This window comes from Pristiophorus japonicus, chromosome 21 (assembly GCF_044704955.1).
Source record: "Pristiophorus japonicus isolate sPriJap1 chromosome 21, sPriJap1.hap1, whole genome shotgun sequence".
Taxonomy (NCBI): Eukaryota; Metazoa; Chordata; class Chondrichthyes; family Pristiophoridae; genus Pristiophorus; species Pristiophorus japonicus.
In genome coordinates this window covers 83,923,777-83,949,815 of record NC_091997.1, presented here as the reverse complement: position 1 = coordinate 83,949,815, position 26,039 = coordinate 83,923,777, and the positions used below count along the sequence as shown (strand labels likewise).

Sequence of the window (26,039 nt, the reverse complement as noted above, 5' to 3'; positions counted from 1 at the left end):
ATTGACTGAGGGTGAATTGACTGAGGGTGAATTGAATGAGGGTGAATTGAATGAGGGTGAATTGACTGAGGCTTAATTGACTGAAAGTGAATTGATTGAGGGTGAATTCACTGAGGATGAATTCACTGAGGGTGAATTGACTGAGGGTGAATTGACTGATGGTGACTTGACTGAGGCTGAATTGACTGAGGCTGAGTTAGTGAGTGAAACTTGTCTGATGGTGAATTGACTGAGGGTGAATTGACTGAGGGTGAATTGACTGAGGGTGAATTGACTGAGGTTGAATTGACTGAGGCTGAATTGATTGAGGGTGAATTTACAGACCGTGAATTGACTGAGGGTGAATTGACTGAGGCTGAATTGACTGAGTGTGACTTGGCAGATGGTGAATTGACTGAGGGTGAATTGACTGAGGGTGAATTGACTGAGGGTGAATTGACTGAGAGTGAATTGACTGAGGATGAATTGACTGAGGGTTAATTTACTGAGACTGAATTGACTGAATGAATTGACTGAGGGTGAATTGACTGAGCGTGAATTGACTGAGGTTGAATTGAGTGAGAGTGAATTGACTGAGGGTGAATTGACTGAGCGTGAATTGACTGAGAGTGAATTAACTGTGAGTGAATTGACTGAGTGTGAAAATGACTGAGGGTGAATTGACTGAAGGTGAATTTACTGAGAGTGAATTGACTGATGGTGAATTGACTGAGGGTGAATTGAGTGAGAGTTAATTGACTGAGGGTGAATAGACTGAGGGTGAATTGAGTGAGAGTGAATTGACGGAGAGTGAATTGACTGAGAGTGAATTGACTGATGGTGAATTGACTGAGGGTGAATTGACTGACAGTGAATTGACTGAGGGTGTATTGACGGGGAGTGAATTGACTGAGAGTGAATTGACTGAGAGTAAATTGACTGAGTGGAATTGTCTGAGGGTGAATTGACGGAGAGTGAATTGACGGAGAGTGAATTGACTGAGAGTGAATTGACAGAGGGTGAATTGACTGAGGTTGAATTGACTAAGGATCAATTGTCTGAGGGTGAATTGACTGATGCTGAATTCTCTGTGGCTGAATTGACGAAGGATCAATTGTCTGAGGGTGAATTGACTGAGTGTGAATTGACTGAGGGTGAATTGACTGAGAGTGAATTGACTGAGGGTGAATTAACTGAGGGTGAATTGACTGAGGGTGAATTGAATGAGGGTGAATTGACTGAGTGTGAATTGACGAAGAGCGAATTGTCTGAGGGTGAATTGACTGAGGGTGAATTGACTGAGGGTGAATTGACTGAGTGTGAATTGACTGAGACTGAATTGACTGAGACAGAATTGACTGAGCGTGAATTGACTGAGGATGAATTGACTGAGGGTGAATTGACTGAGACTGAATTGACCCAGCGTGAATTGACTGAGACTGAATTGACCCAGCGTGAATTGACTGAGGGTGAATTGACTGAGGTTGAATTGAGTGAGAGTGAATTGAGTGAGGTTGAATTGAGTGAGAGTGAATTGACTGAGGGTGAATTGACTGAGCGTAAATTAACTGTGAGTGAATTGACTGAGCGTGAAAATGACTAAGGTTGAATTGACTGAGGGTGAATTGACTGAGAGTAAATTGACTGATGGTGAATTGACTGAGGGTGAATTGACTGAGGGTGAATTGACTGAGCGTGAATTGATTGAGGGTGAATTCACTGAGGATGACTTGACTGAGGGTGAATTGACTGAGGGTGAATTGACTGAGGCTGAGTTAGTGAGTGAGACTTGTCTGAGGGTGAATTGACTGAGGCTGAATTGACTGAGGCTGAGTTAGTGAGTGAGACTTTTCTGAGGGTGAATTGACTGAGGGTGAATTGACTGAGGATGAATTGACTGAGGCTGAATTGATTGAGGGTGAATTTACTGACCGTGAATTGACTGAGTGTGAATTGGCAGATGGTGAATTGACTGAGGGTGTATTGACGGGGAGTGAATTGACTGAGTGGAATTGACTGAGAGTAAATTGACTGAGTGGAATTGACTGAGAGTGAATTGACTGAGAGTAAATTGACTGAGTGGAATTGACTGAGAGTAAATTGACTGAGTGGAATTGACTGAGAGTGAATTGTCTGTGGGTGAATTGAGTGAGTGATACCTGTCTGAGGGTAAATTGACTGAGGGTGAATTGACTGAGGCTGAATTAGTGAGTGAGACTTGACTGAGGCTGAATTGACTGCGGCTGAATTGACTGAGGGTGAATTCACTGAGAGTAAATTGACTGAGAGTGAATTGACTGAGAGTGAATTGTCTGTGGGTGATTTGAGTGAGTGATACCTGTCTGAGGGTAAATTGACTGAGAGTGAATTGTCTGTGGGTGAATTGAGTGAGTGATACCTGTCTGAGGGTAAATTGACTGCGGCTGTATTGACTGAGGGTGAATTCACTGAGAGTAAATTGACTGAGAGTGAATTGACTGAGGGTGAATTGACTGAGGGTGAATTGAATGAGGGTGAATTGACTGAGGCTTAATTGACTGAGAGTGAATTGATTGAGGGTGAATTCACTGAGGATGAATTCACTGAGGGTGAATTGACTGAGGGTGAATTGACTGATGGTGACTTGACTGTGGCTGAATTGACTGAGGCTGAGTTAGTGAGTGAGACTTGTCTGAGGGTGAATTGACTGAGGGTGAATTGACTGAGGCTGAGTTAGTGAGTGAGACTTGTCTGAGGGTGAATTGACTGAGGGTAAATTGACTGAGGCTGAATTGACTGAGGCTGAGTTAGTGAGTGAGACGTATCTGAGGGTGAATTGACTGAGGGTGAATTGACTGAGGGTGAATTGACTGAGGCTGAGTTAGTGAGTGAGACTTGTCTGATGGTGAATTGACTGAGGCTGAATTGACTGAGGCTGAGTTAGTGAGTGAGACTTGTCTGAGGGTGAATTGACTGAGGCTGAATTGACTGAGGCTGAGTTAGTGAGTGAGACGTGTCTGAGGGTGAATTGACTGAGGGTGAATTGACTGAGGGTGAATTGACTGAGGCTGAGTTAGTGAGTGAGACTTGTCTGAGGGTGAATTGACTGAGGGTGAATTGACTGAGGGTGAATTGACTGAGGCTGAATTGATTGAGGGTGAATTTACTGACCGTGAATTGACTGAGGATGAATTGACTGAGAGTGAATTGACTGAGGATGAATTGACTGAGGGTTAATTTACTGAGACTGAATTGACTGAGTGAATTGCCTGAGGGTGTATTGACGGAGAGTGAATTGACTGAGGGTGAATTGGCAGATGGTGAATTGACTGAGGCTGAATTGACTGAGGGTGAATTGACTGAGGGTGAATTGACTGAGAGTGAATTGACTGAGGATGAATTGACTGAGGGTGAATTGACGGAGAGTGAATTGACAGAGAGTGAATTGACTGAGGGTGAATTTACTGAGAGTGAATTGACTGAGAGTGAATTGACTGAGAGTAAATTGACTTAGTGGAATTGACTGAGAGTGAATTGACTGAGGGTGAATTGACGGAGAGTGAATTGACAGAGAGTGAATTGACTGAGGGTGAATTGACGGAGAGTGAATTGACTAAGGATCAATTGTCTGAGGGTGAATTGACTGAGGTGAATTGATTGAGGGTGAATTGACTGAGGGTGAATTGACTGAGTGTGAATTGACGAAGAGCGAATTGACTGAGGGTGAATTGACCGAGTGTGAATGGACCGAGGGTGAATTGATGGAGGGTGAATTGACGTAGGGTGAATTGACGGAGACTGAATTGACTGAGGGTGAATTGACTGACGGTGAAATGACTTAGAGTGAATTGACTGAGGGTGAATTGACTGAGAGTGAATTCACTGTGAGTGAATTGACATAGAGTGAAAATGACTGAGGGTGAATTGACTGAGGGTGAATTGACTGAGGGTGAATTGACTGAGAGTGAATTGACGGCGAGTGAATTGACGGAGAGTGAATTGACGGAGAGTGAATTGACTGAGGGTGAATTGACTGAGGGTGAATTGACTGAGAGTGAATTGACTGAGGCTGAATTAGTGAGTGAGACTTGTCTGAGGGTCTATTGACTGAGGGTGAATTGACTGAGGGTGAATTGACTGAGGGTGAATGGACCGAGCGTGAATTGACTGAGGGTGAATTGACGGAGGGTGAATTGACTGAGACTGAATTAGTGAGTGAGACTTGACCGAGCGTGAATGGACCGAGGGTGAATTGACGGAGGGTGAATTGATGGAGGGTGAATTGACGGAGGGTGAATTGATGGAGACTGAATTGACTGAGGGTGAATTGACTGACGGTGAAATGACTTAGAGTGAATTGACTGAGGGTGAATTGACTGAGAGTGAATTCACTGTGAGTGAATTGACTGAGAGTGAAAATGACTGAGGGTGAATTGACTGAGGGTGAATTGACTGAGAGTGAATTGACTGAGGGTGAATTGACGGAGAGTGAATTGACGGAGAGTGAATTGACTGAGGGTGAATTGACTGAGGGTGAATTGACTGAGGGTGAATTGACTGAGAGTGAATTGACTGAGGCTGAATTAGTGAGTGAGACTTGTCTGAGGGTGTATTGACTGAGGCTGAATTGACTGATAGTGAATTGACTGAGGGTGAATTGACTGAGGGTGAATTGACTGAGGGTGAATTGACTGAGGGTTAATTTACTGAGACTGAATTGACTGAGTGAATTGACTGAGGGTGTATTGACGGAGAGTGAATTGACTGAGGGTGTATTGACGGGGAGTGAATTGACTGAGAGTGAATTGACTGAGAGTAAATTGACTGAGTGGAATTGTCTGAGGGTGAATTGACGGAGAGTGAATTGACGGAGAGTGAATTGACTGAGAGTGAATTGACAGAGGGTGAATTGACTGAGGTTGAATTGACTAAGGATCAATTGTCTGAGGGTGAATTGACTGATGCTGAATTCTCTGTGGCTGAATTGACGAAGGATCAATTGTCTGAGGGTGAATTGACTGAGTGTGAATTGACTGAGGGTGAATTGACTGAGAGTGAATTGACTGAGGGTGAATTAACTGAGGGTGAATTGACTGAGGGTGAATTGAATGAGGGTGAATTGACTGAGTGTGAATTGACGAAGAGCGAATTGTCTGAGGGTGAATTGACTGAGGGTGAATTGACTGAGGGTGAATTGACTGAGGGTGAATTGACTGAGACTGAATTGACTGAGACTGAATTGACTGAGCGTGAATTGACTGAGGATGAATTGACTGAGGGTGAATTGACTGAGACTGAATTGACACAGCGTGAATTGACTGAGACTGAATTGACCCAGCGTGAATTGACTGAGGGTGAATTGACTGAGGTTGAATTGAGTGAGAGTGAATTGAGTGAGGTTGAATTGAGTGAGAGTGAATTGACTGAGGGTGAATTGACTGAGCGTAAATTAACTGTGAGTGAATTGACTGAGCGTGAAAATGACTAAGGTTGAATTGACTGAGGGTGAATTGACTGAGAGTAAATTGACTGATGGTGAATTGACTGAGGGTGAATTGACTGAGGGTGAATTGACTGAGGGTGAATTGACTGAGGCTGAGTTAGTGAGTGAGACTTGTCTGAGGGTGAATTGACTGAGGCTGAATTGACTGAGGCTGAGTTAGTGAGTGAGACTTGTCTGAGGGTGAATTGACTGAGGGTGAATTGACTGAGGGTGAATTGACTGAGGCTGAATTGATTGAGGGTGAATTTACTGACCGTGAATTGACTGAGTGTGAATTGGCAGATGGTGAATTGACTGATGGTGACTTGACTGAGGGTGAATTGACTGAGGGTGAATTGACTGAGGCTGAGTTAGTGAGTGAGACTTGTCTGAGGGTGAATTGACTGAGGCTGAATTGACTGAGGCTGAGTTAGTGAGTGAGACTTGTCTGAGGGTGAATTGACTGAGGCTGAATTGACTGAGGCTGAGTTAGTGAGTGAGACTTGTCTGAGGGTGAATTGACTGAGGGTGAATTGACTGAGGGTGAATTGACTGAGGCTGAATTGATTGAGGGTGAATTTACTGACCGTGAATTGACTGAGTGTGAATTGGCAGATGGTGAATTGACTGAGGGTGTATTGACGGGGAGTGAATTGACTGAGAGTAAATTGACTGAGTGGAATTGACTGAGAGTAAATTGACTGAGTGGAATTGACTGAGAGTGAATTGTCTGTGGGTGAATTGAGTGAGTGATACCTGTCTGAGGGTAAATTGACTGAGGGTGAATTGACTGAGGCTGAATTAGTGAGTGAGACTTGACTGAGGCTGAATTGACTGCGGCTGAATTGACTGAGGGTGAATTCACTGAGAGTAAATTGACTGAGAGTGAATTGACTGAGAGTGAATTGTCTGTGGGTGATTTGAGTGAGTGATACCTGTCTGAGGGTAAATTGACTGAGAGTGAATTGTCTGTGGGTGAATTGAGTGAGTGATACCTGTCTGAGGGTAAATTGACTGCGGCTGTATTGACTGAGGGTGAATTCACTGAGAGTAAATTGACTGAGAGTGAATTGACTGAGGGTGAATTGACTGAGGGTGAATTGAATGAGGGTGAATTGACTGATGGTGACTTGACTGTGGCTGAATTGACTGAGGCTGAGTTAGTGAGTGAGACTTGTCTGAGGCTGAATTGACTGAGGGTGAATTGACTGAGGCTGAGTTAGTGAGTGAGACTTGTCTGAGGGTGAATTGACTGAGGGTAAATTGACTGAGGCTGAATTGACTGAGGCTGAGTTAGTGAGTGAGACGTATCTGAGGGTGAATTGACTGAGGGTGAATTGACTGAGGGTGAATTGACTGAGGCTGAGTTAGTGAGTGAGACTTGTCTGATGGTGAATTGACTGAGGCTGAATTGACTGAGGCTGAGTTAGTGAGTGAGACTTGTCTGAGGGTGAATTGACTGAGGCTGAATTGACTGAGGCTGAGTTAGTGAGTGAGACGTGTCTGAGGGTGAATTGACTGAGGGTGAATTGACTGAGGGTGAATTGACTGAGGCTGAGTTAGTGAGTGAGACTTGTCTGAGGGTGAATTGACTGAGGGTGAATTGACTGAGGGTGAATTGACTGAGGCTGAATTGATTGAGGGTGAATTTACTGACCGTGAATTGACTGAGGATGAATTGACTGAGAGTGAATTGACTGAGGATGAATTGACTGAGGGTTAATTTACTGAGACTGAATTGACTGAGTGAATTGCCTGAGGGTGTATTGACGGAGAGTGAATTGACTGAGGGTGAATTGGCAGATGGTGAATTGACTGAGGCTGAATTGACTGAGGGTGAATTGACTGAGGGTGAATTGACTGAGAGTGAATTGACTGAGGATGAATTGACTGAGGGTGAATTGACGGAGAGTGAATTGACAGAGAGTGAATTGACTGAGGGTGAATTTACTGAGAGTGAATTGACTAAGGATCAATTATCTGAGGGTGAATTGACTGAGGTGAATTGATTGAGGGTGAATTGACTGAGGGTGAATTGACTGAGTGTGAATTGACGAAGAGCGAATTGACTGAGGGTGAATTGACCGAGTGTGAATGGACCGAGGGTGAATTGATGGAGGGTGAATTGACGTAGGGTGAATTGACGGAGACTGAATTGACTGAGGGTGAATTGACTGACGGTGAAATGACTTAGAGTGAATTGACTGAGGGTGAATTGACTGAGAGTGAATTCACTGTGAATGAATTGACTAAGAGTGAAAATGACTGAGGGTGAATTGACTGAGGGTGAATTGACTGAGGGTGAATTGACTGAGAGTGAATTGACGGCGAGTGAATTGACGGAGAGTGAATTGACGGAGAGTGAATTGAATGAGGGTGAATTGACTGAGGGTGAATTGACTGAGAGTGAATTGACTGAGGCTGAATTAGTGAGTGAGACTTGTCTGAGGGTCTATTGACTGAGGGTGAATTGACTGAGGGTGAATTGACTGAGGGTGAATGGACCGAGCGTGAATTGACTGAGGGTGAATTGACTGAGGGTGAATTGACTGAGGCTGAGTTAGTGAGTGAGACTTGTCTGATGGTGAATTGACTGAGGCTGAATTGACTGAGGCTGAGTTAGTGAGTGAGACTTGTCTGAGGGTGAATTGACTGAGGCTGAATTGACTGAGGCTGAGTTAGTGAGTGAGACGTGTCTGAGGGTGAATTGACTGAGGGTGAATTGACTGAGGGTGAATTGACTGAGGCTGAGTTAGTGAGTGAGACTTGTCTGAGGGTGAATTGACTGAGGGTGAATTGACTGAGGGTGAATTGACTGAGGCTGAATTGATTGAGGGTGAATTTACTGACCGTGAATTGACTGAGGATGAATTGACTGAGAGTGAATTGACTGAGGATGAATTGACTGAGGGTTAATTTACTGAGACTGAATTGACTGAGTGAATTGCCTGAGGGTGTATTGACGGAGAGTGAATTGACTGAGGGTGAATTGGCAGATGGTGAATTGACTGAGGCTGAATTGACTGAGGGTGAATTGACTGAGGGTGAATTGACTGAGAGTGAATTGACTGAGGATGAATTGACTGAGGGTGAATTGACGGAGAGTGAATTGACAGAGAGTGAATTGACTGAGGGTGAATTTACTGAGAGTGAATTGACTGAGAGTGAATTGACTGAGAGTAAATTGACTTAGTGGAATTGACTGAGAGTGAATTGACTGAGGGTGAATTGACGGAGAGTGAATTGACAGAGAGTGAATTGACTGAGGGTGAATTGACGGAGAGTGAATTGACTAAGGATCAATTGTCTGAGGGTGAATTGACTGAGGTGAATTGATTGAGGGTGAATTGACTGAGGGTGAATTGACTGAGTGTGAATTGACGAAGAGCGAATTGACTGAGGGTGAATTGACCGAGTGTGAATGGACCGAGGGTGAATTGATGGAGGGTGAATTGACGTAGGGTGAATTGACGGAGACTGAATTGACTGAGGGTGAATTGACTGACGGTGAAATGACTTAGAGTGAATTGACTGAGGGTGAATTGACTGAGAGTGAATTCACTGTGAGTGAATTGACTAAGAGTGAAAATGACTGAGGGTGAATTGACTGAGGGTGAATTGACTGAGGGTGAATTGACTGAGAGTGAATTGACGGCGAGTGAATTGACGGAGAGTGAATTGACGGAGAGTGAATTGACTGAGGGTGAATTGACTGAGGGTGAATTGACTGAGAGTGAATTGACTGAGGCTGAATTAGTGAGTGAGACTTGTCTGAGGGTCTATTGACTGAGGGTGAATTGACTGAGGGTGAATTGACTGAGGGTGAATGGACCGAGCGTGAATTGACTGAGGGTGAATTGACGGAGGGTGAATTGACTGAGACTGAATTAGTGAGTGAGACTTGAACGAGCGTGAATGGACCGAGGGTGAATTGACGGAGGGTGAATTGATGGAGACTGAATTGACTGAGGGTGAATTGACTGACGGTGAAATGACTTAGAGTGAATTGACTGAGGGTGAATTGACTGAGAGTGAATTCACTGTGAGTGAATTGACTGAGAGTGAAAATGACTGAGGGTGAATTGACTGAGGGTGAATTGACTGAGGGTGAATTGACTGAGAGTGAATTGACTGAGGGTGAATTGACGGAGAGTGAATTGACGGAGAGTGAATTGACTGAGGGTGAATTGACTGAGGGTGAATTGACTGAGGGTGAATTGACTGAGAGTGAATTGACTGAGGCTGAATTAGTGAGTGAGACTTGTCTGAGGGTGTATTGACTGAGGCTGAATTGACTGATAGTGAATTGACTGAGGGTGAATTGACTGAGGGTGAATTGACTGAGGGTGAATTGACTGAGGGTTAATTTACTGAGACTGAATTGACTGAGTGAATTGACTGAGGGTGTATTGACGGAGAGTGAATTGACTGAGGGTGTATTGACGGGTAGTGAATTGACTGAGAGTGAATTGACTGAGAGTAAATTGACTGAGTGGAATTGTCTGAGGGTGAATTGACGGAGAGTGAATTGACGGAGAGTGAATTGACTGAGAGTGAATTGACAGAGGGTGAATTGACTGAGGTTGAATTGACTAAGGATCAATTGTCTGAGGGTGAATTGACTGATGCTGAATTCTCTGTGGCTGAATTGACGAAGGATCAATTGTCTGAGGGTGAATTGACTGAGTGTGAATTGACTGAGGGTGAATTGACTGAGAGTGAATTGACTGAGGGTGAATTAACTGAGGGTGAATTGACTGAGGGTGAATTGAATGAGGGTGAATTGACTGAGTGTGAATTGACGAAGAGCGAATTGTCTGAGGGTGAATTGACTGAGGGTGAATTGACTGAGGGTGAATTGACTGAGGGTGAATTGACTGAGACTGAATTGACTGAGACTGAATTGACGGAGCGTGAATTGACTGAGGATGAATTGACTGAGGGTGAATTGACTGAGACTGAATTGACACAGCGTGAATTGACTGAGACTGAATTGACCCAGCGTGAATTGACTGAGGGTGAATTGACTGAGGTTGAATTGAGTGAGAGTGAATTGAGTGAGGTTGAATTGAGTGAGAGTGAATTGACTGAGGGTGAATTGACTGAGCGTAAATTAACTGTGAGTGAATTGACTGAGCGTGAAAATGACTAAGGTTGAATTGACTGAGGGTGAATTGACTGAGAGTAAATTGACTGATGGTGAATTGACTGAGGGTGAATTGACTGAGGGTGAATTGACTGAGCGTGAATTGATTGAGGGTGAATTCACTGAGGATGAATTGACTGAGGCTGAATTGACTGAGGGTGAATTGACTGATGGTGACTTGACTGAGGGTGAATTGACTGAGGGTGAATTGACTGAGGCTGAGTTAGTGAGTGAGACTTGTCTGAGGGTGAATTGACTGAGGCTGAATTGACTGAGGCTGAGTTAGTGAGTGAGACTTGTCTGAGGGTGAATTGACTGAGGGTGAATTGACTGAGGGTGAATTGACTGAGGCTGAATTGATTGAGGGTGAATTTACTGACCGTGAATTGACTGAGTGTGAATTGGCAGATGGTGAATTGACTGAGGGTGTATTGACGGGGAGTGAATTGACTGAGAGTAAATTGACTGAGTGGAATTGACTGAGAGTAAATTGACTGAGTGGAATTGACTGAGAGTGAATTGTCTGTGGGTGAATTGAGTGAGTGATACCTGTCTGAGGGTAAATTGACTGAGGGTGAATTGACTGAGGCTGAATTAGTGAGTGAGACTTGACTGAGGCTGAATTGACTGCGGCTGAATTGACTGAGGGTGAATTCACTGAGAGTAAATTGACTGAGAGTGAATTGACTGAGAGTGAATTGTCTGTGGGTGATTTGAGTGAGTGATACCTGTCTGAGGGTAAATTGACTGAGAGTGAATTGTCTGTGGGTGAATTGAGTGAGTGATACCTGTCTGAGGGTAAATTGACTGCGGCTGTATTGACTGAGGGTGAATTCACTGAGAGTAAATTGACTGAGAGTGAATTGACTGAGGGTGAATTGACTGAGGGTGAATTGAATGAGTGTGAATTGACTGAGGCTTAATTGACTGAGAGTAAATTGATTGAGGGTGAATTCACTGAGGATGAATTCACTGAGGGTGAATTGACTGAGGGTGAATTGACTGATGGTGACTTGACTGTGGCTGAATTGACTGAGGCTGAGTTAGTGAGTGAGACTTGTCTGAGGGTGAATTGACTGAGGGTGAATTGACTGAGGCTGAGTTAGTGAGTGAGACTTGTCTGAGGGTGAATTGACTGAGGGTAAATTGACTGAGGCTGAATTGACTGAGGCTGAGTTAGTGAGTGAGACGTATCTGAGGGTGAATTGACTGAGGGTGAATTGACTGAGGGTGAATTGACTGAGGCTGAGTTAGTGAGTGAGACTTGTCTGATGGTGAATTGACTGAGGCTGAATTGACTGAGGCTGAGTTAGTGAGTGAGACTTGTCTGAGGGTGAATTGACTGAGGCTGAATTGACTGAGGCTGAGTTAGTGAGTGAGACGTGTCTGAGGGTGAATTGACTGAGGGTGAATTGACTGAGGGTGAATTGACTGAGGCTGAGTTAGTGAGTGAGACTTGTCTGAGGGTGAATTGACTGAGGGTGAATTGACTGAGGGTGAATTGACTGAGGCTGAATTGATTGAGGGTGAATTTACTGACCGTGAATTGACTGAGGATGAATTGACTGAGAGTGAATTGACTGAGGATGAATTGACTGAGGGTTAATTTACTGAGACTGAATTGACTGAGTGAATTGCCTGAGGGTGTATTGACGGAGAGTGAATTGACTGAGGGTGAATTGACTGAGGGTGAATTGACGGAGAGTGAATTGACAGAGAGTGAATTGACTGAGGGTGAATTTACTGAGAGTGAATTGACTGAGAGTGAATTGACTGAGAGTAAATTGACTTAGTGGAATTGACTGAGAGTGAATTGACTGAGGGTGAATTGACGGAGAGTGAATTGACAGAGAGTGAATTGACTGAGGGTGAATTGACGGAGAGTGAATTGACGAAGAGCGAATTGACTGAGGGTGAATTGACCGAGTGTGAATGGACCGAGGGTGAATTGATGGAGGGTGAATTGACGTAGGGTGAATTGACGGAGACTGAATTGACTGAGGGTGAATTGACTGACGGTGAAATGACTTAGATTGAATTGACTGAGGGTGAATTGACTGAGAGTGAATTCACTGTGAGTGAATTGACTAAGAGTGAAAATGACTGAGGGTGAATTGACTGAGGGTGAATTGACTGAGGGTGAATTGACTGAGAGTGAATTGACGGCGAGTGAATTGACGGAGAGTGAATTGACGGAGAGTGAATTGAATGAGGGTGAATTGACTGAGGGTGAATTGACTGAGAGTGAATTGACTGAGGCTGAATTAGTGAGTGAGACTTGTCTGAGGGTCTATTGACTGAGGGTGAATTGACTGAGGGTGAATTGACTGAGGGTGAATGGACCGAGCGTGAATTGACTGAGGGTGAATTGACGGAGGGTGAATTGACTGAGACTGAATTAGTGAGTGAGACTTGACCGAGCGTGAATGGACCGAGGGTGAATTGACGGAGGGTGAATTGATGGAGGGTGAATTGACGGAGGGTGAATTGATGGAGACTGAATTGACTGAGGGTGAATTGACTGACGGTGAAATGACTTAGAGTGAATTGACTGAGGGTGAATTGACTGAGAGTGAATTCACTGTGAGTGAATTGACTGAGAGTGAAAATGACTGAGGGTGAATTGACTGAGGGTGAATTGACTGAGGGTGAATTGACTGAGAGTGAATTGACTGAGGGTGAATTGACGGAGAGTGAATTGACGGAGAGTGAATTGACTGAGGGTGAATTGACTGAGGGTGAATTGACTGAGGGTGAATTGACTGAGAGTGAATTGACTGAGGCTGAATTAGTGAGTGAGACTTGTCTGAGGGTGTATTGACTGAGGCTGAATTGACTGATAGTGAATTGACTGAGGGTGAATTGACTGAGGGTGAATTGACTGAGGGTGAATTGACCGAGCGTGAATTGACTGAGGCTGAATTGAGTGATGGTGAATTGACTGAGTGTAAAAATGACTGAGGGTGAATGGACTGAGGGTGAATGGACTGAGGGTGAATTGACTGAGGGTGAATTGACTGAAGGTGAATTGACTGAGAGTGAATTGACTGAGGCTGAGTTATTGAGTGAGACTTGTCTGAGGGTGAATTGACTGAGGGTGAATTGACTGAGGCTGAATTGACTGAGGGTGAATTGACTGAGAGTGAATTGACTGAGGCTGAATTTGTGAGTGAGACTTGTCTGAGGGTGTATTGATTGAGGGTGAATTGTCTGAGGGTGAATTGACTGAGGGTGAATTGACCGAGCGTGAATTGACTGAGGCTGAATTGAGTGATGGTGAATTGACTGAGTGTAAAAATGACTGAGGGTGAATGGACTGAGGGTAAATGGACTGAGGGTGAATTGACTGAGGGTGAATTGACTGAGGCTGAGTTAGTGAGTGAGACTTGTCTGAGGGTGAATTGACTGAGGGTGAATTGACTGAGGCTGAATTGACTGAGGCTGAGTTAGTGAGTGAGACTTGTCTGAGGGTGAATTGACTGAGGCTGAATTGACTGAGGCCGAGTTAGTGAGTGAGACTTGTCTGAGGGTGAATTGACTGAGGGTGAATTGATTGAGTGTGAATTGACTGAGAGTGAATTAACTGTGAGTGAATTTACTGAGTGTGAAAATGACTGAGGGTGAATTGACTTAGGGTGAATGGACTGAGGGTGAATTGACCAAGCCTGAATTGACTGAGGGTGAATTGACGGAGGGTGAATTGACTGAGACTGAATTAGTGAGTGAGACTTGACAGAGCGTGAATGGACCGAGGGTGAATTGACTGAGGGTGAATTGACTGAGGGTGAATTGACTGAGGCTGAATTGATTGAGGGTGAATTTACTGACCGTGAATTGACTGAGGGTGAATTGACTGAGGCTGAATTGACTGAGTGTGAATTGGCAGATGGTGAATTGACTGAGGGTGAATTGACTAAGGGTGAATTGACTGAGGGTGAATTGACTGAGAGTGAATTGACTGAGGATGAATTGACTGAGGGTTAATTTACTGAGACTGAATTGACTGAATGAATTGACTGAGGGTGAATTGACTGAGCGTGAATTGACTGAGAGTGAATTAACTGTGAGTGAATTGACTGAGTGTGAAAATGACTGAGGGTGAATTGACTGAGGGTGAATTTACTGAGAGTGAATTTACTGAGAGTTAATTGACTGAGGGTGAATAGACTGAGGGTGAATTGACTGAGGGTGAATTTACTGAGAGTGAATTGACGGAGGGTGAATTGACTGATGCTGAATTGACTGATGGTGAATTGACTGAGAGTGAATTGACTGCGGGTGTATTGACGGGGAGTGAATTGACTGAGAGTGAATTGACTGAGAGTGAATTGACTGAGAGTAAATTGACTGAGTGGAATTGACTGAGAGTGAATTGACTGAGGGTGAATTGACTGAGAGTGAATTGACGGAGGGTGAATTGACTGATGCTGAATTGACTGAGGGTGAATTGACAGTGAGTGAATTGACTGAGGTTGAATTTACTAAGGATCAATTGTCTGAGGGTGAATTGACTGAGGGTGAATTGACTTCGTGTGAATTGACTGAGAGTGAATTGACTGAGTGCGAATAAACTGAGGGTGAATAGACTGAGTGTGAATTGACTGAGAATGAATTGACTGAGGGTGAATTGACTGAGACTGAATTAGTGAGTGAGACTTGTCTGAGGGTAAATTGACTGAGGCTGAATTGACTGAGGGTGAATTGACTGATGGTGAATTGACTGAGGGTGAATTGACTGAGGGTGAATTGACTGAGGGTGAATTGACTGAGGATGAATTGACTGAGGGTGAAATGACTGAGACTGAATTCGTGAGTGAGACTTGTCTGAGGGTAAATTGACTGAGGCTGAATTGACTGAGGGTGAATTGACTGATGGTGAATTGACTGAGGGTGAATTGACTGAGGGTGAATTGACTGAGGGTGAATTGACTGAGGGTGAATTGACTGAGACTGAATTGACCCAGCGTGAATTGACTGAGGGTGAATTGACGGAGGGTCAATTGACTGAGACTGAATTGACTGAGGGTGAATTGACTGAGGTTGAATTGAGTGAGAGTGAATTGACTGAGGTTGAATTGAGTGAGAGTGAATTGACTAAGAGGGTGAATTGACAGAGAGTGAATTGACTGAGGGTGAATTGACTGAGGGTGAATTGACTGAGGCTGAATTAATGAGTGAGACTTGTCTGAGGGTGTATTGTCTGAGGGTAAATTGACTGAGGCTGAATTGACTGAGGGTGAATTGACTGATGGTAAATTGACTGAGGGTGAATTGACTGAGGGTGAATTGACTGAGACTGAATTGACTGAGCGTGAATTGACTGAGGATGAATTGACTGAGGGTGAATTGACTGAGACTGAATTGACTGAGGGTGAATTGACTGAGGTTGAATTGAGTGAGAGTGAATTGACTGAGGTTGAATTGAGTGAGAGTGAATTGACTGAGGGTGAATTGACTGAGCGTAAATTAACTGTGAGTGAATTGACTGAGCATTAAAATGACGAAGGGTGAATTGACTGATGGTGAATTGACTGAGGGTGAATTGACTGAGGGTGAATTAACTGAGCGTGAATTGACTGAGAGTGAATTGATTGAGGGTGAATTCACTGAGGATGAATTGACTGAGGGTGAATTGACTGAGGGTGAATTGACTGATGGTGACTTGACTGAGGGTGAATTGACTGAGGCTGAGTTAGTGAGTGAGATTTGTCTGAGGGTGAATTGACTGAGGGTGAATTGACTGAGGCTGAGTTAGTGAGTGAGACTTGTCTGATGGTGAATTGACTGAGGGTGAATTGACTGAGGGTGAATTGACTGAGGCCGAGTTAGTGAGTGAGACTTGTCTGAGGGTGAATTGACTGAGGCTGAATTGACTGAGGGTGAATTGACTGAGGCTGAATTGATTGAGGGTGAATTTACTGACCGTGAATTGACTGAGGATGAATTGACTGGGGGTTAATTTACTGAGACTGAATTGACTGAGTGAATTGACTGAGGGTGTATTGACGGAGAGTGAATTGACTGAGGGTGAATTGGCAGATGGTGAATTGACTGAGGGTGAATTGACTGAGAGTGAATTGACTGAGGATAAATTGACTGAGGGTTAATTTACTGAGACTGAATTGACTGAGTCAATTGACTGAGGGTGTATTGACAGAGAGTGAATTGACTGAGGGTGTATTGACGGGGAGTGAATTGACAGAGTGAATTGACTGAGTGGAATTGACTGAGAGTGAATTGACTGACGGTGAAATGACTTAGAGTGAATTGACTGAGGGTGAATTGACTGAGAGTGAATTAACTGTGAGTGAATTGACTGAGTGTGAAAATGACTGTGGGTGAATTGACTGAGGGTGAATTGACTGAGGGTGAATTGACTGAGAGTGAATTGACTGAGGATGAATTGACTGAGAGTGAATTGACGGAGAGTGAATTGACAGAGAGTGAATTGACTGAGGGTGAATTGACTGAGGGTGAATTGACTGAGGCTGAATTAGTGAGTGAGACTTGTCTGAGGGTGTATTGACTGAGGGTGAATTGACTGAGTCTGAATTGAATGAGGGTGAATTGACTGATGCTGAATTGTCTGTGGGTGAATTGACTGTGGGTGAATTGACTGAGGGTGAATTAACTGAGGGTGAATTGACTGAGGTTGAATTGACTGAGAGTGAATTGTCTGAGGGTGAATTGACTGAGGGTGAATTGGCGGAGAGTGAATTGACTGAGGTTGAATGGACTAAGGATCAATTGTCTGAGGGTGAATTGACTGAGGGTGAATTGACTGAGGGTGAATTGACTTCGTGTGAATTGACTGAGAGTGAATAGACTGAGAGTGAATTGACTGAGAGTGAATTGTCTGAGGGTGAATTGACTGACAGTGAATTGACTGAGGGTGAATTGACTGAGGTTGAATTGAGTGAGAGTGAATTGACTGAGGTTGAATTGAGTGAGAGTGAATTGACTGAGGGTGAATTGACTGAGCGTAAATTAACTGTGAGTGAATTGACTGAGCATTAAAATGACGAAGGGTGAATTGACTGATGGTGAATTGACTGAGGGTGAATTGACTGAGGGTGAATTAACTGAGCGTGAATTGACTGAGAGTGAATTGATTGAGTGTGAATTCACTGAGGATGAATTGACTGAGGGTGAATTGACTGAGGGTGAATTGACTGATGGTGACTTGACTGAGGGTGAATTGACTGAGGCTGAGTTAGTGAGTGAGATTTGTCTGAGGGTGAATTGACTGAGGGTGAATTGACTGAGGCTGAGTTAGTGAGTGAGACTTGTCTGATGGTGAATTGACTGAGGGTGAATTGACTGAGGGTGAATTGACTGAGGCCGAGTTAGTGAGTGAGACTTGTCTGAGGGTGAATTGACTGAGGCTGAATTGACTGAGGGTGAATTGACTGAGGCTGAATTGATTGAGGGTGAATTTACTGACCGTGAATTGACTGAGGATGAATTGACTGGGGGTTAATTTACTGAGACTGAATTGACTGAGTGAATTGACTGAGGGTGTATTGACGGAGAGTGAATTGACTGAGGGTGAATTGGCAGATGGTGAATTGACTGAGGGTGAATTGACTGAGGGTGAATTGACTGAGGGTGAATTGACTGAGAGTGAATTGACTGAGGATAAATTGACTGAGGGTTAATTTACTGAGACTGAATTGACTGAGTCAATTGACTGAGGGTGTATTGACAGAGAGTGAATTGACTGAGGGTGTATTGACGGGGAGTGAATTGACAGAGTGAATTGACTGAGTGGAATTGACTGAGAGTGAATTGACTGAGTGTGAAAATGACTGTGGGTGAATTGACTGAGGGTGAATTGACTGAGGGTGAATTGACTGAGAGTGAATTGACTGAGGATGAATTGACTGAGAGTGAATTGACGGAGAGTGAATTGACAGAGAGTGAATTAACTGAGGGTGAATTGACTGAGCGTGAATATTCTGAGGGTGAATTGACTGAGGTTGAATTGACTGAGAGTGAATTGACTGAGGGTGAATTGACTTCGTGTGAATTGACTGAGAGTGAATTGACTGAGTGCGAATAAACTGAGGGTGAATAGACTGAGAGTGAATTGACTGAGAATGAATTGACCGAGAGTGAATTGACTGAAGGTGAATTGTCTGAGGATGAATTGATTGAGGATGAAATGACTGAAGTGAATTGACTGAGGGTGAATTGACTGAGGATCAATTGTCTGAGAATGAATTGACTGAGGGTGAATTGACTGAGGGTGAATTGACTGAGGATGAATTGTCTGAGGGTAAATTGACTGAGAATGAATTGACTGAGTGTGAATTTACTGAGGGTGAATTGACTGAGGATTAGTTGACTGAGAGTGAATGACTGAGGGTGAATTGACTGAGGGTGAATTGTCTGAGGGTGAATAGACTGAGGGTGAATTGACTGAAGTTGAATTGAGTGAGAGTGAATTGACTGAGGGTGAATTGACTGAGGGTGAATTGACTGAGGCTGAATTAGTGAGTGAGACTTGTCTGAGGGTGTATTGACTGAGGGTGAATTGACTGAGTCTGAATTGAATGAGGGTGAATTGACTGATGCTGAATTGTCTGTGGGTGAATTGACTGAGGGAGAATTAACTGAGGGTGAATTGACTGAGGGTGAATATTCTGAGGGTGAATTGACTGAGGTTGAATTGACTGAGAGTGAATTGTCTGAGGGTGAATTGACTGAGGGTGAATTGACGGTGAGTGAATTGACTGAGGTTGAATTGACTAAGGATCAATTGTCTGAGGGTGAATTGACTGAGGGTGAATTGACTTCGTGTGAATTGACTGAGAGTGAATTGACTGAGTGCGAATAAACTGAGGGTGAATAGACTGAGTGTGAATTGACTGAGAATGAATTGACTGAGTGTGAATTTACTGAGGGTGAATTGACTGAGGATGAATTGACTGAGGGTGAATTGACTGAGACTGAATTAGTGAGTGAGACTTGTCTGAGGGTAAACTGACTGAGGCTGAATTGACTGAGGGTGAATTGACTGATGGTGAATTGACTGAGGGTGAATTGACTGAGGGTGAATTGACTGAGGATGAATTGACTGAGGGTGAATTGACTGAGACTGAATTCGTGAGTGAGACTTGTCTGAGGGTAAATTGACTGAGGCTGAATTGACTGAGGGTGAATTGACTGATGGTGAATTGACTGAGGGTGAATTGACTGAGGGTGAATTGACTGAGACTGAATTGACTGAGCGTGAATTGACTGAGGATGAATTGACTGAGGGTGAATTGACTGAGACTGAATTGACCCAGCGTGAATTGACTGAGGGTGAATTGACGGAGGGTCAATTGACTGAGACTGAATTGACTGAGGGTGAATTGACTGAGGTTGAATTGAGTGAGAGTGAATTGACTGAGGTTGAATTGAGTGAGAGTGAATTGACTAAGAGGGTGAATTGACTGAGGCTGAATTGACTGAGGCTGAATTAGTGAGTGAGACTTGTCTGAGGGTGTATTGTCTGAGGGTAAATTGACTGAGGCTGAATTGACTGAGGGTGAATTGACTGATGGTGAATTGACTGAGGGTGAATTGACTGAGGGTGAATTGACTGAGACTGAATTGACTGAGCGTGAATTGACTGAGGATGAATTGACTGAGGGTGAATTGACTGAGACTGAATTGACTGAGGGTGAATTGACTGAGGGTGAATTGACTGAGAGTGAATTGATTGAGGGTGAATTCACTGAGGATGAATTGACTGAGGGTGAATTGACTGAGGGTGAATTGACTGAGGGTGAATTGACTGAGGGTGAATTGACTGAGCGTAAATTAACTGTGAGTGAATTGACTGAGCATGAAAATGACGAAGGGTGAATTGACTGATGGTGAATTGACTGAGGGTGAATTGACTGAGGGTGAATTGACTGAGCGTGAATTGACTGAGAGTGAATTGATTGAGGGTGAATTCACTGAGGATGAATTGACTGAGGGTGAATTGACTGAGGGTGAATTGACTGATGGTGACTTGACTGAGGGTGAATTGACTGAGGCTGAGTTAGTGAGTGAGACTTGTCTGAGGGTGAATTGACTGAGGGTGAATTGACTGAGGCTGAGTTAGTGAGTGAGACTTGTCTGATGGTGAATTGACTGAGGGTGAATTGACTGAGGGTGAATTGACTGAGGCCGAGTTAGTGAGTGAGACTTGACTGAGGGTGAATTGACTGAGGCTGAATTGACTGAGGGTGAATTGCCTGAGGCTGAATTGAGTGAGGGTGAATTTACTGACCGTGAATTGACTGAGGATGAATTGACTGAGGGTTAATTTACTGAGACTGAATTGACTGAGTGAATTGACTGAGGGTGTATTGACGGAGAGTGAATTGACTGAGGGTGAATTGGCAGATGGTGAATTGACTGAGAGTGAATTGACTGAGGATAAATTGACTGAGAGTGAATTGACTGAGGATAAATTGACTGAGGGTTAATTGACTGAGGGTGAATTGACTGAGGGTGAATTGACTGAGAGTGAATTGACTGAGGATAAATTGACTGAGGATTAATTTACTGAGACTGAATTGACTGAGTCAATTGACTGAGGGTGTATTGACAGAGAGTGAATTGACTGAGGGTGTATTGACGGGGAGTGAATTGACAGAGTGAATTAACTGAGTGGAATTGACTGAGAGTGAATTGACTGACGGTGAAATGACTTAGAGTGAATTGACTGACGGTGAAATGACTTAGAGTGAATTGACTGAGTGTGAAAATGACTGAGGGTGAATTGACTGAGGGTGAATTGACTGAGGGTGAATTGACTGAGGCTGAATTAGTGAGTGAGACTTGTCTGAGGGTGTATTGACTGAGGGTGAATTGACTGAGTCTGAATTGAATGAGGGTGAATTGACTGATGCTGAATTGTCTGTGGGTGAATTGACTGTGGGTGAATTGACTGAGGTTGAATTAACTGAGGGTGAATTGACTGAGGTTGAATTGACTGAGAGTGAATTGTCTGAGGGTGAATTGACTGAGGGTGAATTGACGGAGAGTGAATTGACTGAGGTTGAATGGACTAAGGATCAATTGTCTGAGGGTGAATTGACTGAGGGTGAATTGACTGAGGGTGAATTGACTTTGTGTGAATTGACTGAGAGTGAATTGACTGAGAGTGAATTGACTGAGAGTGAATTGTCTGAGGGTGAATTGACTGACAGTGAATTGACTGAGGGTGAAAATGACTGAGGGTGAATTGACTGAGGGTGAATTGACTGAGAGTTAATTGACTGAGGGTGAATTGACTGAGGGTGAATTGACTGAGGCTGAATTAGTGAGTGAGACTTGTCTGAGGGTGTATTGACTGAGGGTGAATTGACTGAGTCTGAATTGAATGAGGGTGAATTGACTGATGCTGAATTGTCTGTGGGTGAATTGACTGTGGGTGAATTGACTGAGGTTGAATTAACTGAGGGTGAATTGACTGAGGTTGAATTGACTGAGAGTGAATTGTCTGAGGGTGAATTGACTGAGGGTGAATTGACGGAGAGTGAATTGACGGAGGTTGAATGGACTAAGGTTCAATTGTCTGAGGGTGAATTGACTGAGGGTGAATTGACTGAGGGTGAATTGACTTCGTGTGAATTGACTGAGAGTGAATTGACTGAGAATGAATTGACTGAGAGTGAATTGTCTGAGGGTGAATTGACTGACAGTGAATTGACTGAGGGTGAAAATGACTGAGGGTGAATTGACTGAGGGTGAATTGACTGAGAGTGAATTGTCTGAGGGTTAATTGACTGAGGGTGAATTGACTGTGAGTGAATTGACTGAGAATGAATTGACCGAGAGTGAATTGACTGAGGGTGAATTGACTGAGTCTGAATTGAATGAGGGTGAATTGACTGATGCTGAATTGTCTGTGGGTGAATTGACTGAGGTTGAATTGAGTGAGAGTGAATTGACTGAGGGTGAATTGACTGAGGGTGAATTGGCAGATGGTGAATTGACTGAGGGTGAATTGACTGAGGGTGAATTGACTGAGGCTGAATTGACTGATGGTGAATTGATTGAGGGTGAATTGACTAAGGGCGAATTGACTGAGGGCGAATTGACCGAGCGTGAATTGACTGAGGGTGAATTGACGGAGGGTGAATTGACTGAGACTGAATTAGTGAGTGAGACTTGACTGAGGGTGAATTGACTGAGGCTGAATTGACTGATGGTGAATTGACTGAGTGTGAAAATGACTGAGGGTGAATGGACTGAGGGTGAATTGATTGAGGGTGAATTGACTGATGGTGAATTGATTGAGGGTGAATTGACTGAGGGTGAATTGACTGAGACTGAATTGACTGAGCGTGAATTGACTGAGGATGAATTGACTGAGGTTGAATTGAGTGAGAGTGAATTGACTGAGGTTGAATTGAGTGAGAGTGAATTGACTGAGGGTGAATTGACTGAGGGTGAATTGGCAGATGGTGAATTGACTGAGGGTGAATTGACTGAGGGTGAATTGACTGAGGCTGAATTGACTGATGGAGAATTGATTGAGGGTGAATTGACTAAGGGCGAATTGACTGAGGGCGAATTGACCGAGCGTGAATTTACTGAGAGTGAATTGACGGAGGGTGAATTGACTGAGACTGAATTAGTGAGTGAGACTTGACTGAGGGTGAATTGACTGAGGCTGAATTGACTGATGGTGAATTGACTGAGTGTGAAAATGACTGAGGGTGAATGGACTGAGGGTGAATTGACTGAGGGTGAATTGACTGATGGTGAATTGATTGAGGGTGAATTGACTGAGGGTGAATTGACTGAGACTGAATTGACTGAGCGTGAATTGACTGAGGATGAATTGACTGAGGTTGAATTGAGTGAGAGTGAATTGACTGAGGTTGAATTGAGTGAGAGTGAATTGACTGAGGGTGAATTGACTGAGCGTAAATTAACGGTGAGTGAATTGACTGAGAGTGTATTGACGGAGAGTGAATTGACTGAGGGTGAATTGGCAGATTGTGAATTGACTGAGACTGAATTGACTGAGGGTGAATTGACTGAGACTGAATTGACCCAGCGTGAATTGACTGAGGGTGAATTGACGAAGGGTCAAGTGACTGAGACTGAATTGACTGAGGGTGAATTGACTGAGGTTGAATTGAGTGAGAGTGAATTGACTGAGGTTGAATTGAGTGAGAGTGAATTGACTGAGGGTGAATTGACTGAGCGTAAATTAACTGTGAGTGAATTGACTGAGAGTGTATTGACGGAGAGTGAATTGACTGAGGGTGAATTGACTGAGGGTGAATTGACTGAGCGTGAATTGACTGAGAGTGAATTGATTGAGGGTGAATTCACCGAGGATGAATTGACTGAGGGTGAATTGACGGAGGGTGAATTGACTGATGGTGACTTGACTGAGGGTGAATTGACTAAGGCTGAATTGACTGAGGCTGAGTTAGTGAGTGAGACTTGTCTGAGGGTGAATTGACTGAGGCTGAATTGACTGAGGCCGAGTTAGTGAGTGAGACTTGTTTGAGGGTGAATTGACTGAGGGTGAATTGACTGAGCGTGAATTGACTGAGGCTGAATTGATTGAGGGTGAATTTACTGAGGGTGAATTGACTGAGGGTGAATTGACTGAGGGTGAATTGACTGTGAGTGAATTGACTGAGAATGAATTGACCGAGAGTGAATTGACTGAGGGTGAATTGACTGAGTCTGAATTGAATGAGGGTGAATTGACTGATGCTGAATTGTCTGTGGGTGAATTGACTGAGGTTGAATTGAGTGAGAGTGAATTGACTGAGGGTGAATTGACTGAGGGTGAATTGGCAGATGGTGAATTGACTGAGGGTGAATTGACTGAGGGTGAATTGACTGAGGCTGAATTGACTGATGGTGAATTGATTGAGGGTGAATTGACTAAGGGCGAATTGACTGAGGGCGAATTGACCGAGCGTGAATTGACTGAGGGTGAATTGACGGAGGGTGAATTGACTGAGACTGAATTAGTGAGTGAGACTTGACTGAGGGTGAATTGACTGAGGCTGAATTGACTGATGGTGAATTGACTGAGTGTGAAAATGACTGAGGGTGAATGGACTGAGGGTGAATTGATTGAGGGTGAATTGACTGATGGTGAATTGATTGAGGGTGAATTGACTGAGGGTGAATTGACTGAGACTGAATTGACTGAGCGTGAATTGACTGAGGATGAATTGACTGAGGTTGAATTGAGTGAGAGTGAATTGACTGAGGTTGAATTGAGTGAGAGTGAATTGACTGAGGGTGAATTGACTGAGGGTGAATTGGCAGATGGTGAATTGACTGAGGGTGAATTGACTGAGGGTGAATTGACTGAGGCTGAATTGACTGATGGAGAATTGATTGAGGGTGAATTGACTAAGGGCGAATTGACTGAGGGCGAATTGACCGAGCGTGAATTTACTGAGAGTGAATTGACGGAGGGTGAATTGACTGAGACTGAATTAGTGAGTGAGACTTGTCTGAGGGTGAATTGACTGAGGGTGAATTGACTGAGGGTGAATTGACTGAGGGTGAATTGACTGAGGCTGAATTGACTGAGGCTGAGTTAGTGAGTGAGACTTGTCTGATGGTGAATTGACTGAGGCTGAATTGACTGAGGCTGAGTTTGTGAGTGAGACTTGTCTGAGGGTGAATTGACTGAGGGTGAATTGACTGAGCGTGAATTGACTGAGAGTGAATTGATTGAGGGTGAATTCACTGAGGATGAATTGACTGAGGGTGAATTGACTGAGGGTGAATTGACTGATGGTGACTTGACTGAGGGTGAATTGACTAAGGCTGAATTGACTGAGGCTGAGTTAGTGAGTGAGACTTGTCTGAGGGTGAATTGACTGAGGCTGAATTGACTGAGGCCGAGTTAGTGAGTGAGACTTGTTTGAGGGTGAATTGACTGAGGGTGAATTGACTGAGCGTGAATTGACTGAGGCTGAATTGATTGAGGGTGAATTTACTGAGGGTGAATTGACTGAGCGTGAATTGACTGAGGGTGAATTGACTGAGGCTGAATTGATTGAGGGTGAATTTACTGAGGGTGAATTGACTGAGGCTGAATTGACTGAGTGTGAATTGGCAGATGTTGAATTGACTGAGGGTGAATTGACTGAGGGTAAATTGACTGAGAGTGCATTGACTGAGGATGAATTGACTGAGGGTTAATTTACTGAGACTGAATTGACTGAGGGTGAATTGACTGAGGGTGAATTGGCTGAGCGTGAATTGACTGAGGTTGAATTGAGTGAGAGTGAATTGACTGAGGGTGAATTGACTGAGCGTGAATTGACTGAGGGTGAATTGACTGAGAGTGCATTGACTGAGGATGAATTGACTGAGGGTTAATTTACTGAGACTGAATTGACTGAGGGTGAATTGACTGAGGGTGAATTGGCTGAGCGTGAATTGACTGTGGTTGAATTGAGTGAGAGTGAATTG

General features: G+C 43.9%; 1 protein-coding gene across 1 annotated transcript in view; it reads left to right on the top strand.

The window, feature by feature from the left end:
* Positions 1–26,039, top strand: part of LOC139233564 (involucrin-like) — a 34,660-nt gene that overhangs the window by 5,039 nt on the left and 3,582 nt on the right. Inside the window, exons 2-5 of the mRNA XM_070863967.1 lie at positions 22,588–22,731; positions 23,068–23,211; positions 24,431–24,574; positions 24,911–25,054. Of these exons, the coding sequence (XP_070720068.1) occupies positions 22,588–22,731; positions 23,068–23,211; positions 24,431–24,574; positions 24,911–25,054 (576 nt within the window). The remainder of the gene's footprint in view (positions 1–22,587; positions 22,732–23,067; positions 23,212–24,430; positions 24,575–24,910; positions 25,055–26,039) is intronic.